General features: G+C 49.9%; 3 protein-coding genes across 3 annotated transcripts; 2 read left to right on the top strand and 1 right to left on the bottom strand.

The window, feature by feature from the left end:
* Positions 1-438, top strand: PGRI_058650 (uncharacterized protein; the record flags this gene model as incomplete). Its single annotated transcript, XM_040793578.1, has 1 exon — positions 1-438. One exon carries the CDS (start codon positions 1-3, stop codon positions 436-438), a length of 438 nt encoding a protein of 145 aa, XP_040648433.1.
* A 2,389-nt stretch (positions 439-2,827) lies between these two features.
* Positions 2,828-6,372, bottom strand: PGRI_058660 (uncharacterized protein; the record flags this gene model as incomplete). Its single annotated transcript, XM_040793579.1, has 5 exons — positions 2,828-3,027; positions 3,255-3,495; positions 3,556-4,250; positions 4,360-5,739; positions 5,802-6,372. 5 exons carry the CDS (start codon positions 6,370-6,372, stop codon positions 2,828-2,830), a joined length of 3,087 nt encoding a protein of 1,028 aa, XP_040648434.1.
* A 656-nt stretch (positions 6,373-7,028) lies between these two features.
* On the top strand, positions 7,029-14,401 carry PGRI_058670 (type II myosin; the record flags this gene model as incomplete). Its single annotated transcript, XM_040793580.1, has 4 exons — positions 7,029-7,466; positions 7,516-7,659; positions 7,720-13,899; positions 13,961-14,401. The coding sequence occupies 4 exons, from the start codon at positions 7,029-7,031 to the stop codon at positions 14,399-14,401; spliced, it is 7,203 nt and encodes a 2,400-aa protein (XP_040648435.1).
* Between the last annotated feature and the right edge of the window lie 584 nt (positions 14,402-14,985).

A 14,985-nucleotide genomic window follows, 5' to 3' on the forward strand; every position in this document is an offset into this window, starting at 1 on the left:
ATGGCATCTCTGTGGTACTGCTGCGGCTGCAACTTCGGCCCTCACAACTCCTCTCTATACGACTCCTGCATCCAGTGCGGACAAGTCCGTTGTGCTCGCTGCCTCGACGAGAAGGTCTCCGACAACATGAACGTCCACTCTCACAACTGTGACCCAACCTCTGCATACCCAGCTGCCGTCAACATGGACTCACCTCGCACCCCAACCTTGAAGACCACAGCCATGTCAATAGTCGTACCAGAGCTTCCCGGTCTACGGCCTCTACGGGCCGACTGCACAGACATCTCATCGGTCTCACTACCTGGAACACGGTACAACAGCGAGACCTACATGTACATCTGCTGCGCATGCAACGACGGGCCTAAGATCTACAACCATCAACCCCAATGCGTATCCTGCAACCACATGGCCTGCGGCAATTGCACCTATGTCAAGTGAGACTTTTCAAAACGCCGAGTCTCGCGGGCCGAGACAGCGTGCTACGAATACAATGGTAAGTGACTCCGATGCTCACTCAGCATTTCGGTGGTTCTCGAAGCTGACAGCGGAATAGTGATTACAAACCCTACTATTGGTTTTCTTTTTTTGGGTGAACTTCTTTCTGGAATGATATTTTGGTTATGCAAAGCGGGTCATGGGTCATGAGCATATATCCTGGTGTATTATCTGCTTTTTGTTTTCTTTTTTTTGTTAGACTAGAATTTGTATACTTGCGGTTTCCTGATTTGGTTTAGTGCAAGGCCAGGGCAGATCAGCCCTGTTCTGCCTTGACAATTTCAATTTTCATTTTTCATTTTAATATGTTTTTCATTTCTTTCTTTTTCATTTTGTTTAATATGCAATATTATGGTTATTACAATCATTTGCCAAGCTGTAGAGTCATGATCTTCAAGGCGTGCAGCAAACCCCTGTTCAAAGCCTCACATCAATCCAGCATCGTGGTTGGTTGGAATCATTTGCGGCTCGTAAATGGACATACCATGCTGATGCCCAGGTGTATGCAAGCCAAGACTTACATTCTCCTGTTACCGCTCCTTTGGCCTGGTATCTGCAGTAAACAGCCCTATGGCTCATAGTAAAAAAGCGGTGGTACTCAGAAGCTAAACACCATGTCTATACTTTTGTTCTCCGCTACTCCGCTACTTTAACATCTTACTTTTACTTATTTTTACTATTTATCCTCCTATTTAGTAATTAATTTCTTTAATCTGACATAGACTCAGCCCCCTATGGCATGTTCTATGATGTTATTCCCATCCCGATGTCATTGTCGCAGCCCCCACATGGGCACTTTCTAGACGTTGAGGCTGTGCTGGCCCCGGACGCATTTTGCTTGGCTTTTCCCCTCGAAAGTGCGCGCTTGTTGTCCCATCAGCTCCAGACTCCCGTATATGTAAATTGGCGTAGACGCAAATTACATTATCCACACAACCCACCTATCACTTTCCTTGTTTTCTTCTTCCAATCTTTCCAAGGTCCTCGGGCTGTCCGGTCGCTTACTTTACTATCGGGCGCTGGGCGCGGGACCCATCCCAGAGATGGATATATGGCTGTAGGACATGGTTGTACATACAGTGTCGACACAAATAGGAATATAACCGAAAGCGAACAAGCCCCGGGCCAATCAGGCAGGAATATGTTGAATCCAAGACATCCCGTCCGCCTTGTCCTGACTCAACTCGTATAGATGTGTTTCCCGATTAGGAAAATTCTCATGGCTTATTGACTTGAAGGTAGAAGCAAGAATATTAAAAATATCAAGTTCATCATATGCTTGATACTCCGTGCACTTTTACTATTATTATCTCTGGAATCTTGAAACAGTCGCACGAACCCTAGCCCCTGGCCCCCATCCCGGACTCTGCACGCTATACTTAGCTACCAACCGCACCCACATGTTGTTTCAAGAGGTCTTTCTGTTATGGGTCCGGGCTTGTTTTTTTTAAGATTTGATCTTTCTTGCTGCAGTTCTCAGCTCAGTTGGTCCCAGCTGAAAATATGTAACATATTTGGGTTAATCTGGGGTTGTCTAGCTCTTTGCAGATAAAACCTCGTCCAGAGTATTTTAATTTTAATTTTTCTGTTGTATCATGTTGGCTACGTACATATGTATGAATGAGTCAATAGTTCTACTAGTTCTACCAGGTTTCTCAGAGGGACAGGGGTGATGGATTGACTCAGAACTTATGCACATAATCCAGGTAAACTGCAGGGTGATTGTTATTTTATTCCTACAAAAATAGAACGGTTGGATAGGAAAAATACATATTGACTGAGCGCTATGAATATGTTCTGCGAGAACCCGCCGAGATCCTAATGGTACAACCGCAGCCGGGAGAAACGTGAGCCTTGTGCAGATTAGCAGTAGTCAGAGCTCCCTCAGGGCTGAAACTGCCGAAACTGCCAAAGTTACGAGCAGCTGAGATGTAGACGCCGTAACACCATTTTGCCGGGTCGCTGGACAATGAAAGGCCCAGAGCCTAGAATCAAACAAGAAAACGAAAAGAAATGGCCCCAAAGAACGCGAGGCCCCCAATCGCGCAGATGAAATGCAATTGGAATGCAGGGAAGAAAACGCGAGATTGGCTAATGATGCAGAGAAAAAGCCAGGTCATGAGCGCGAAAGCCTTGAAAAGACCATGGCATGGGATATCGTATTGAAAGATGGATGGCGTCATGGCCATGGCGAGGATTGTCCGAGTCCATGTAATGTGATGATTTTTTTCCCCCACCATCGAAAGTACTTCGATGGTGGTGTTCACAAGATTGGTGGAAGACAGCTCACCTGGAGAGGACCCTCAAGGAGTCCAATGAATGAGGGAGAATGTTACAGGGACAAGACACGTGACGGGTCTTGGAGGAAGCGCCTACGGTATGCGGCTATCTCGGAAGCCACAGTGTTGAAATCTTTCACCTTGTCACGCCGTAAATCGTTGATGATCTCTTTAAGACCAGCAAGATATTTTTCTTTTTCTTCTTCGGTTTGACCCTCTCGAACGGAGCCCATCTGGACGAGAATCTTGTCGTCTGTCGAGGTTAATGGCTCTGTGGTCAGCATTCGAACAGGGTAGAAAAGAGATGGGAAATGAGTCGGAAGGAAAGGAAAGGAGGGAAGGGAAGGTAAGGGAAGGGAAGGGAAAGACGAAGGCAGTAGAGCAATAGACAGAAAGTAGAAACAGACTAGATAGTGCAATACGCCGGTGGGGGAGCTCGAGGACGAGGTGGGGTGTTGCACGTTGTTCATGTCGACGCACCACTTAGAGTCATGTCCCGAAGATGCTGGAACTCGCAGGATCGGTCATTACAGACACCCCCCGCCAGCTCATATGGACACATGTACTTCATGGAATCAATATTATGACTGTAAGTTAGCGAGCGGTAGCCACTCGGAACGTCTTCGGTATAATGCGGGTGGTAGCGATAAGCCTTGAAAGTTCGTAGTGGGCTGGTGTACGGCGTGAACCTTTGTTCTGAAATAGCACGCGATGCTTCGGTCTGGATAAGGGTTAGTATGTGGTCAACATAACCTTCCAATGATAAGGGGAGTGTTCATACGTTAGGAGCGCCAACCTGCAAATCCGACCGGGGTGATGGTTCTGACACGTCTGAGATCTGAGGCGCGGGGGTTAGTTCTTCATCAGCTTGAGTTAAGTCAAATGATGGTGCCGAGCCTGCTGTATTTTCTACGAGACCGGTAAGAGCTGGGCTGAATGGAGGAGGGCTGTAACTCGAGCCTTCAGACTGAGCTTCGGTATCAGGCTCTGGGGGCTCATAGCCGTCGGACTCCACAGACTCTTCACGCTGAGACTGTTCGCTAAGGTGGTGTTGAGAAGCATATTCGTCGGCAGAATTTGCACTAGGGCGGGTGATGGCGGAGGGCGAGCTCCGGGACGCAGATCGCACCGAAGAGCCAATCTCCATAGGCTCTGAGAATGACGGCACAATAGCAGCGTCGGCATCAGCTTGCGATGGCGAGCTAACAGGCTCCTCTTCACTCTCGCTGGACGAATCGGAACTATCACTGCTGTTGTCATCAGACTCTTGCATAGCCGACCCAGCAGAATCGGACTCAAATGAAGCCGACGTCTCTGCGGTTCTATCAATTACACCGTTCGCCACTTCACTGGCATAGGCTTTTTCGAGCGGTTCTTGGGCGACAGCGCCCTCGGCTAATGCTTCTGGTTCGGAAACATGGGCACCGGGGATGAGCGAACTAGGGGCAGCGGTCGTCGGTTTAGTCTTCAAGGTATCTGCGCAATGGTTAGCTAAATCGTAATAATTCACTCGAAAATACTAGAGGATGATGATTTCCCAGCCAGAGAGAGACAGGAAGAGAAAATAAAATATAAAGAACTTTACCTTCTTCAGAAGTAGCTGCGACAACACTGGATGGTCCACCAGATGATGATGCTCCAGAGTCATCCAGGTTACGAGGTGACTGGGTTCGGCTGGCAGCAAGCTTTGATTTTCTTCGTAGCTCCAGCTCTGCAATCTTGCGACGCATAGCTTGAATTTCCAGATCTTTAAGTCGAATATCTCCTTGGTCACTGAGACTAGATGGGGCTTGTGGTGTAGATGTCGACGCCCGTATGACGGGAGGATTGGATTGAATAGGAGGCTTCACACTGGTCGAGGTCACTATCGGCGCTTGTTCCTGTTCTGGGCTCGAATCCAACTCCATGTTGTCGTCCTCGTCATCGCCGTAGAGTGATTCCTCGTCGTCGCTGATTGCAATGATAAGTCTATCGGCAGGGTCGAACCGAGGCGCAGCTGGATTGAAATTCTTCTTCAGAGGTGCAACTGGCTCATCGAAATCGGAAGCCCGAGGCCGCTTGCGTTGGGATGCCCGAGACACCGGTGTTGAGTCAACGTCGATAGTCCGTACCGCCTCAGAGGCAACAGCTTCATTTGGCTGCTCCTCCGATCTAGTCATGAGAAGTCCTGGAAGCGCAACAGAGCGTCGAGATTCAGGCACAGGAGGTCGAACGGGAAGCGGGTGTTGAATAGCTGGCGCCGGAGATTCTGACTGAGCCGGCAGCAGATTTGCCTGAGCCAATTTCTGGGTCTTCAGTAGTGTCTGTCTTTTGAGTTCCTCAATTCGCTGCCTTGCCAGCTCCGTCTGCGCTTTGCTCTTCTCCTTTGCTAGAGTTTCCTTCTGAACCGGACGGGCCTCCTCGGCTGGTATGGTAGGGAGAGATTTCGCACTGCCAGTTGGTGAAGTCTCTTTCGATGTCGCCTTCGCAGCTTTCTCAGCCAGCATCCGGGCGATAAGTTCCTTTCGCTCCATAGGCTTGCCAGATTTGGAAGAAGAGGGGACTGATGGGACAGAAGGGTGGACCACTGGCAAATTCGGCTTTGTGGTGTTGTCACTCTCCTTCACTACCTCGCCAAGCTCAGCTGGTTTGCTAGATTCTAGTTCCTTGGCAGCAACTATCGACGCGGCGGAGGCCTTCTCAGGAACTGTGGGACCCTGTGCAGGTGAAGTGGGGACCTTGATGCCGACTTCTTCGTAAAGGCGTCTCAAGACCACAGGGTTGATACCCTCCGCCACTAGTTCACTGTAGCGGATATTATGGGGCGCCAGGCTAAGCAAAGCGCCTTGGGCTTGGATTCGGAGCTGTGCTACCGATTTCTGAGCTGGAGGGGGTGGGACGGTTGCAGGTGAGTCCTGCCGCTGAGACTGAATCGCATGGTGGACTATGCTTGGGTCTGCCGAGACTGACAAAGGAGGGTTGTATGCTGCATAATATTAGTAAAACATAATTAAACATGGGGAGGGGTGGGAGTAATACGTGACTCACTACTCCTAGAAGACTGTGCGCTAGAAGACATTGTTTCTCCTTCTTCCAGGTCCATATATTGGCGCGTAGCCTTGCGCGCTGGCTGTAGTGACCTTTCATCCGATTCCTCACTAACTTCGCCTTCCTCACGGTGATTATCCGCGTGAGCTGGGATGTCATTCGGATGTACGGCTGGCGTTGATAGTTGATTTGAGCCGCGTCCGTCCATAGCTTGATATGTGATAGGGACATTTGAGGACCCTGTTGGCAATGGGGGATAGCCTATCGGAGGAAACGGCATTGGAGGGAACGGAGATGGAAATTGTGACGTGTCGAAGTGATTGAAGAAGGGGAACTGAGGCGGAATGAATGCTGAGTTTCCGGGGCCACTTGAACCTGCGATTCGCGAATTGGCGTTGACGCTTGCCATGTTATAGTCGAAGGTCGGACCAGGATTTGTTGCCGATGGCTGACTCATGCGAGAGTAGTCTGAGTTGATGGGGAAATTTGGGGGGATCATCGAGGGGTATGCAGGAGGCCATTGCTGCGCATAGTTCGGATGGCCACCGTATGAGGGAGGTGGGTCAGACATGATGATATCGCGCGCAGGGACGAAAGATGCGTATTCTTTACGATTCTCAAAACAGAAAGGCTTAAGGACAGGAGTTAAAGAGAGGTCAAGGCTTCAAAGACCAAATCTCATGATGACTTGAGGGATGAAGCAGGTGGAGAGGTACCGGAAGGTCTTCGGGAAAAGAATACGCAAGACTTGGATTTAGGAGCCCTTGGGAGGTGTGATTAGGATCTGATGGCGAGCTAGAGACAAGAAAGGGCCATGCGACAATGAATTCCAGATTAGAGAATGAGAAAGAGATGGATAAGCGGGTTGAACTCGAGAAGAATTGAGATACGCGGTCTCCTGTAGGTAAGGTCTAAGCGCCTTTGACAAAAATGATCGAGTACCTCACGTGATATACGCACGGGCCATCTACGATCGGCGGGCGCCCGAGGAACGCAGAGTAAACAAACATCATGGGCATTGGGGTGCGTCACTCCGAACATCTTACCTTTTCTTCCAACTTTTGGCCAACTTCCCAGCTCTTCTAACTGTATTCTGCCCGATTCTTTCTGCCTTGAGTGTCCTATTCCACTCACTTCCACAACAATTTCAGCTGATATTGCGGAGATCATCTTTGCTATGATAACGACGGCTGCGCCCAAATAATGTCCGATTGAACTACAATCGCCATGCTTCCATCCCAATTGAATGGCTCGCCAAAGCGTGCTAGTCTATTTGCACGCCCATCATCTTCACAAGGAACACATTCACCACAGGCGAGGCCCAAATCGGCCATTATTACACCATCCCATGGGCTGGAGTCGGCAAGAGGTCATCTACGCAACTCATCCGTGTCAAATTTGTCGCCAACATTATCACTAAGCGGAAATCGTGAACGATCGAACTCTGCAAAGAACAGTACTTCCTCCGGAACATTTGCCCCAAGTTTTATCAAATCTGAGGAACTCCGACGGGGAGCGGATCAGATTCGTGGACTCGAAGGTGAAAATGACTTTTCGGGGAACAAATATGTCTGGCTGCGAGACCCTCAAAGGGCCTTTGTGCGAGGCCTGGTTCTGGAGGAATTCGAAGGAGGGCGTCTGCTAGTGCAGACTGACGATGGCGATGTATGGATGTTATCCCAGGACCAAATTGAATAACGCTGACACTAAGTAGCAACGAGAAGTCGATGCGGACCAAGTCGACAAAGTCAACCCTGCCAAGTTTGACAAGGCAGATGATATGGCAGAACTCACACACCTGAATGAGGCGTCTGTGGTGCATAACCTGCACACCAGATATCAGTCAGATCTAATTTATGTTCGTCACCCCAGAAACTTGCATAAATGCGTGGTTGTAACTGACTTGTTGACTTCATAGACTTATTCTGGACTTTTCTTGGTAACAATTAACCCGTACTGTCCACTGCCGATCTACACCAATGAGTACATCAAAATGTACAAGGGCCGCGGGAGAGAGGAAACCCGACCCCATATTTTTGCCGTGGCAGATGAAGCGTTCCGGAACCTTGTGGAGGAGGGCCAGAATCAAAGTATCCTTGTAACAGGAGAATCTGGCGCAGGTAAAACAGAAAACACGAAGAAGGTTATCCAGTACCTCGCTGCTGTCGCTACTTCTGATACACCTTATGGGCGATCTGGAGCGAAGCAAATCACCGGACTTTCGCAACAGATTCTACGAGCCAACCCTATCCTCGAAGCCTTTGGAAACGCCCAAACGGTCCGAAACCACAACTCCTCCCGGTTCGGAAAGTTTATCCGCATTGAATTCTCACGCGCAGGCCAAATTTCGGGAGCTTGGATTGATTGGTATTTGCTTGAGAAATCAAGAGTCGTCAAGCCTAACCCAAACGAGAGAAACTATCATGTTTTCTACCAGCTTCTTCAGGGGGCAGACCGCAAGACACGCGAGAAACTTCTCCTAGCGGACCTTCAGATCGAGGATTTTGCCTATACGAGAGATGGAAACGACTCCATCGTCGGTGTCTCTGACCAGGAAGAATGGAACTCGTTGATCGAAGCATTCCATGTCATGGAATTTGAAGAGGAGGATCAGCTATGTATTCTTCGGACCATCGCTGCTGTCCTACATCTAGGAAACGTGGGTGTTGTGAAAGCGAGTGTGCGCGCAGACCAGGCAACTCTAACGCCTGAGGGTTACCCTAGCGTGGAAAAGGCTTGCTCACTCCTGGGCATAGAAACGGAAGCTTTCGTTAAGGGCCTTCTGCATCCACGCGTCAAGGCTGGCCGGGAATGGGTGGAGAAAGTCCAGACGCCAGAACAGGTCCGGATGGCCCTGGATGCCCTCTCAAAGGGTATCTATGCGCGCGGATTTGGAAATCTTGTCACAAGAATCAACGGCCAACTTGGTCGCTCAATGGCTAGTGACGACAACTATTTTATTGGCGTCCTTGATATAGCTGGTTTTGAGATTTTCGAAAACAACAGCTTCGAGCAACTTTGCATCAACTACACAAACGAGAAGCTTCAGCAATTCTTCAACCACCATATGTTCGTCCTTGAGCAAGAAGAATATGCGAGGGAACAGATTGAGTGGCAATTCATCGACTTCGGGAAGGACTTGCAGCCGACGATTGATCTTATCGAGATGACCAACCCTATTGGTATTTTCTCTTGTCTTGATGAGGATTGCGTGATGCCCAAGGCCACGGACAAGTCATTCACGGAAAAGCTACATGGCCTTTGGGACCGCAAGACTCCAAAGTATCGCGCCTCTCGTCTCAACCAGGGCTTCATCCTCACCCATTACGCCGCGGAAGTTGAGTACAACACGAGTGACTGGCTTGAGAAGAACAAAGACCCCCTAAATGACAACATCACACGCCTTTTGGCCGCATCGAAAGCACCGCACGTAGCACATTTGTTCTCTGACTGCGCAGACTTGGAGGAGGATGGCAGTGGAAACCATCCTAGAAGTCGTGTGAAGAAGGGCTTGTTCCGGACAGCCGCCCAAAGACACAAGGAACAGCTATCAAGTTTGATGGCTCAGCTCCACTCAACCCATCCTCATTTCGTCCGTTGTATCCTCCCTAATCACAAGAAGCGGCCAAAGATGCTGCACGCTCCACTGGTGTTGGACCAGCTGCGGTGCAACGGTGTCCTGGAAGGCATCAGAATTGCTCGTACTGGGTTCCCTAACCGCTTGTCGTTCACAGAGTTCCGACAGCGTTACGAAGTCCTTTGCCAGAACATGCCGAAGGGGTACTTGGAGGGGCAGAGTGTGGCTCGCACCATGCTGGAAAAGCTCGGCATGGATCGGGCTTGGTACCGTGTTGGTCGCACCAAGGTCTTCTTTAGAGCAGGCGTTCTGGCTGATCTAGAGGAGAAGCGTGACCAACTCATCCGAACTATCATGACCAGGTTCCAGTCTGTGGCACGGGGATTTGTTCAGCGCCGTATTTCCAACAAGCGACTCTACCGCGCCGAGGCAACCAGAATTATCCAACAGAACTTCCACGCTTATTTAGACTTGAAGGGGAGCCCATGGTGGCGCATGTTCTCAAGAATGAAGCCCCTACTGGGTGACACCAGAAATGCAAAGGAAGTAAAGAAACGTGACGACAAAATCCAACAACTCGAAGCCAAGATGAAACAGGATCTCGCTGATCGCAACAAGCTGGATGAAGAAAGACGTCGCACGGAGATCGAGATTCAGAAAATACAGCATACGTTGGAAAGTGAACGTGCACTTGCATTGGACAAGGAGGAAATTTTCAAGCGACTGCAAGACCGAGAAGTCGAGCTGGCCGACAAGCTTGCCGGTGCGATCGCCGACCAGGAAGGCCTTGAAGAGCAACTGGATGAATTGGTCGATGCGAAGAGGAGGATTGACGACCAGCTTCAACTCCGCATTACCCAGCTGGAACAAGCTGGTTTGATCATTCAGCAACTTGAGTCAGAAAAGAACATTCTGCAATCTCAAGTAAAGGAAGTTGAGAGCAAGCTTTCTGAGACGGAGACCCGGTTCGCCGAGAAGAATGGGCAAATTCAAGAGCTCGGTCAGGAGATCAAGATGCTCCAAAGCCACCTCAGCTTGAAGGATCGTAAACTTCAAGACCTGGAAGCGAAATTGTTAAAAACCGACCATGATCTTGAGATGAAATTGGTAAACACTTCCAAGGAACTTGACAACTCCAAGAAGCAAATCCGCGATATCTCTGAAGAGAACAGGTCAATTCGTGAACAGATTTCCGAACTCTCGAGTACTTCCACTGGCTACGAAGATATGCTTCGACGAAAGGAGAGTGAGATAGCAGTTCTTCGAAAAGATGTTCAAAAGCATGAGGAAGAGAAGAGAAGCGTCGAGTCCGAAAAGGATTCCCTTTTGTCACGCCACGACAACATGCAATCTAGACTCCGCGAGATACAAGCCGAGAGAGATGCCATGCGTTCCGAGCAGACTCAACTTCAACGTGAAGCTGCGGACCTCAAGAATCTGCTCGAGAACAAGAGATCCGAAGACGCCGAGGCTGGAGAGAGCAGGAAGCTGTTAGAGGAACAGATAAATGACCTCAAGAGCCAGCTCTTCCAGGCTCAAGCCGACCTCAGCCGAGAACGGCAGTCGCGAGATGATGTGCAAATGCTTTCCGAGCACAATCTCGCGCAGTTGACTCAGAAGTATGAGACGCTCAATGAGTCCAAAATCACCATTGAGAAAGAGATGTACATCCAGCAGGATAGTTTGCGCCGCGCTACGGAGGCACGAGTTGCTGCGGAAACGACAAGGAAGGAACTGCAAAGTGAATTGATTAAACTTCGCGAGAGGTTCACGGACGCCGAAACTGCCCGCATGAATGCAGAGGCCGAGATCGAACGAAAGATCATGACCCAGGCCGAGGAGCGCATGACAAGTTCACGCAAGGATCTCGAGGAAAAGGCTCGTCAGCTTCAAGAGGTTGAAACGGAACGATCACACCTCTCAGCGCGGATTCAAGAGCTTATGCAGTCGATCTCTGAATCTGACAACTTCCGTCTGCGCCACGACCAGCACAAAGAGCGTCTTGAGCGAGAGCTCGTGACTCTCAGAGGCCGGCTGACGGCGTCTGAAAACGATAACAGGTCCCTTCTGACCAAGATTCAGCAAAAGAATCTTGACATTGCTCGATCAAACTCGAAGGCGAGTGATAGCAATCGCCTCCGTTTGACCAACCTTCAAAAAGAGAAGGCCAGGCTCGATGAGGAGACAAAGAAATTGAGTCGTCAACTAGAAGACTCCCAGGTCATGATAACTTCCCTGGAGAAGCAGAAAGAGAAGTTGTCGTTGAGCTTGGAGGATCTGAATCATGAAGTTAATCGCGAGCACAAGACCAGTCGTAATGCTGAGAAGGCTGCTTCAACAGCGAACTTGCAACTAGCAGAGGCCAATCGCAAGCTCGAAACCGAACGACAACTTCGCAATCAAGCCCAAGCTAATACCCGTCAAACCCAGGGTGCCCTTGATAGAGCGAATAAGGAGATCGAGGACTTGCACCGCCAATTGATCCTATTGCACAAGGTCTTCGAACCTGAGGCTACTGAACCCACTCAATCCTGGGAAGCTGTTCAGCCACACCTATCCAAGCAAATTGATCTAGCCCAAGTTCTCGAAACAGTTCAAAGCAAGCTTGGAGTCACCGAGGAGAAGTACGCTCGAGCGGAGAGCCAACTTGCTGAAATGCGTCGCCGCCATGCGGATGAAATGAAGGAGCTCGATGTCAAATATTCATCCTCTAAGCGCGCCTTGCTCGAGGAGATTGACCAAAATGAAGTGACTAACAACCGTACTCCTGCTCATCTCAGAAAAAACTCCGACAATGCTGCTAAGAGGTTCTCCAACCCTACTACGCCCAACCGGCGTTACAATGTCTTTGAAGCCGCGAATGACTCCGCGCGGTCCGACCGCACGGTGGATACACAGGGCTACCAAAGGCGCATGGATACAGCCGCTGAGCTGGAGGAACTTCAGAATAAGCTGCAGATGACTGAGATGCAGAACAAGCACCTCCAAAGTCAGCTTGGGCGCTCTACTCCCACCGCGGACATCTGGCAGGATGATAGCCCTTCAATTCGCCGCATGCAGCTTCTTGAGCGAGAGAATGGCCGTCTTCACGACCAACTCGACGACTCTTCTAAGAAGGTTTCGTCATTGGAGCGTAGCATCCGCTCCGGAGAACTATCTCTCCGTGACGTTCAGGCCAAATCGCACGAAGAACTATACGATTTCATCAACTCGCAAGAGCAATCTAGGCGCTCCCTTCTCAAGGTTCACAACGAGACTATTGCTGAGTTTGGTGATGCCAGAGCCCACTTCGAAAAGTTAAAGCGTGCCAGAGCGACGTTGGAGGTTGAACTTCGTGATGCCCGTTCCGAGGCCCAGGAGCTGCAAGTTGGCAGAGAACAAGATGCAGTTAGCCGCAATCAGCTTCTTCAGGAGTTCTCGGATCTCCAAATTCGCCTAGATGCCGAGTCATCGAGATCGGCTGATCTGGAGTCTAGCCTCATGTTGTACAAGAGTCGGTCCGATGAGTACTTCAACAAGCTTGAGCAGGCCGAAATTGCGGTTATGAAGGCTTCACGCGCCGAGCAGTTTGCCAAGTCCCAAAGCCAGGAAGCCGAAGAAACCTGTGCTCAAATCATGTCGGAGCGTAAGGAGATGGATGCGCTTGTTGAGGACTTGCAGCGACACTCACAGTCCCTCGAGGCTCGGATGGAGGATCAAGCTGCAGAGCTTCAAGCTGCCCTGCAGGCTAAGCAGCGCCTTCAGAATGAACTTGAAGATTACCGCAACCAACGCGCGATTGATCTCGAGGACAAGGAGACCTCCATGGAACAAACTAGACAAAAGTATCAGAGAGAATTCTCTACTCTCAACAACGAACTCGAGATGGAACGTGAGCGTGTGCTCAACGGCCGTGGAGAAACTGCCCGCCTCCGTGAGGAGTTGGAAGATCTTCGCAGCAAATGGGACAACGAAGTTCTCAATAGCTCAACTTGGGCTAAGGAGAAATCTCGCATGGATGTCGCTTTGCAGGATGTCACTAACTCTCGTGACGAAGCTGTGAACGCACACAACGAGGCCCAGAGCAAGGTGGTTTCGCTCTTATCCCAAGTGCGCACCCTTCGGACTTCCGTCGAGGATGTTCAAGCGGAACGCGATCTGCTTTTGAAGGACAAGAAGATGCTCGAAGGCCGCTTGGCTGAAGCCGGCGAGCGACTCGAGGACCTTGCCAAGGGTGAAAGCCCATCTATGCGGAACGCTGCCAGTATGGATCGTGAGCTTCTTGAGCTCAAGTCCAGAATTGCGCAGCAGGAAGATGTTTCTGCCGCTGCGGTTGGTAAGATGCGCCGCGCAGACGCTCTGGCGACTGAAATGCAGAAGGAGGTCACTGCCGAGCGAGAGGCCAATGCACAACTCTTCAAGGACAAAGCAGCACTCGAGAAGCAGTTGAAGGAAGCCCAGCTCCGGTGTGTCGATCTTGAAACCAAGAGCTACTCCTCTGGTAGCCAAGATGTTCGCTTCTTGCATAAGCGAATAAAGGAGGTAAGCTTCAACGGCTCTTTCGTCTTTTTCATGTGAAGTTCTTACTAACCTGGCCGTTTAGCTTGAGACACACCTGGAAGATCAGGAGAGCAAGCACAGTTCCGAGCAACGCTCTCTTCGCAACGTTGATCGCACTGTCAAGGATCTCCAGTCTCAGATTGACAGGCGTGATAAGATGAATGCCCAGCTGAATGACGATGTCAACCGGGCTCGGGACAAGATTGAACGGCTCCTTCGCAACATTGAGGAGCTCCAGCATAACGACTCGGACGCGCAGCTGCTGGCCCGCCGCGCCGAACGAGATCTCCGCGAAGAGCGTGAGAAAGCACTACGACTGGAACGCGAGCTGGAGGGCTGGAAGGCCCTGCGCGTTGAGCGGGGCAGTACTATTGGTCGTGGTCCCGTGGCCTTTAGTGATGCCGGCAGCCGTCGGGGGAGTGGTGTCTATGGATCTAATGACGTTCCCCAACGGCAACCCAGCAACACCAAGGGCTTTTTGTGAATATGGCATAAGTGATGTTTAGCAGGCTGATCATTCTCGGAGTTGTAAGAATTATTATGGATGAATGTTCTGTGTTAATGATGTTTATTTGCATTTGGGAAAGGGATGTTCCAATCTTTTCTGCTGGCCTCGGGCTTGTTCATATTTTTTGAAAGGTCAAGCTTTTTATCCCTTGGTCTCTATTTTCCGGCGTTTTTGATTCAGTTTTGTTCATGAGTAAATATGCTCCAGGGGTGGACTAGGTTATCTACGATGACGAGAATGTAACAACACACCAAACCCTCCATATTTTTCAGTCTTCTTTCTTCTGATGAGTTTAATATCGTAAGGCTATGACGGTTATAGGGCAGTGGATACTATGAAACAACCTCCGGTTTGTTTCCTGGTTTCGGGCCTGCAATAGTCGACCTATGCTTACATATGGTAATACTTTGATAGCTGCCTTGCCTGCATACGTAGATACAATTGGCCAGTAGTAAGTACTCGATAAAGATCTCACTTGAAAGCGAGTTGTTTTGTACGACGCAACCTATTTATTGTGAACGAAACCGCTAAAAGAAGATTAAAAGAAACACTGCTATTCT

Source organism: Penicillium griseofulvum, assembly GCF_001561935.1.
Source record: "Penicillium griseofulvum strain PG3 chromosome Unknown contig_95, whole genome shotgun sequence".
Taxonomy (NCBI): domain Eukaryota; kingdom Fungi; phylum Ascomycota; class Eurotiomycetes; order Eurotiales; family Aspergillaceae; genus Penicillium; species Penicillium griseofulvum.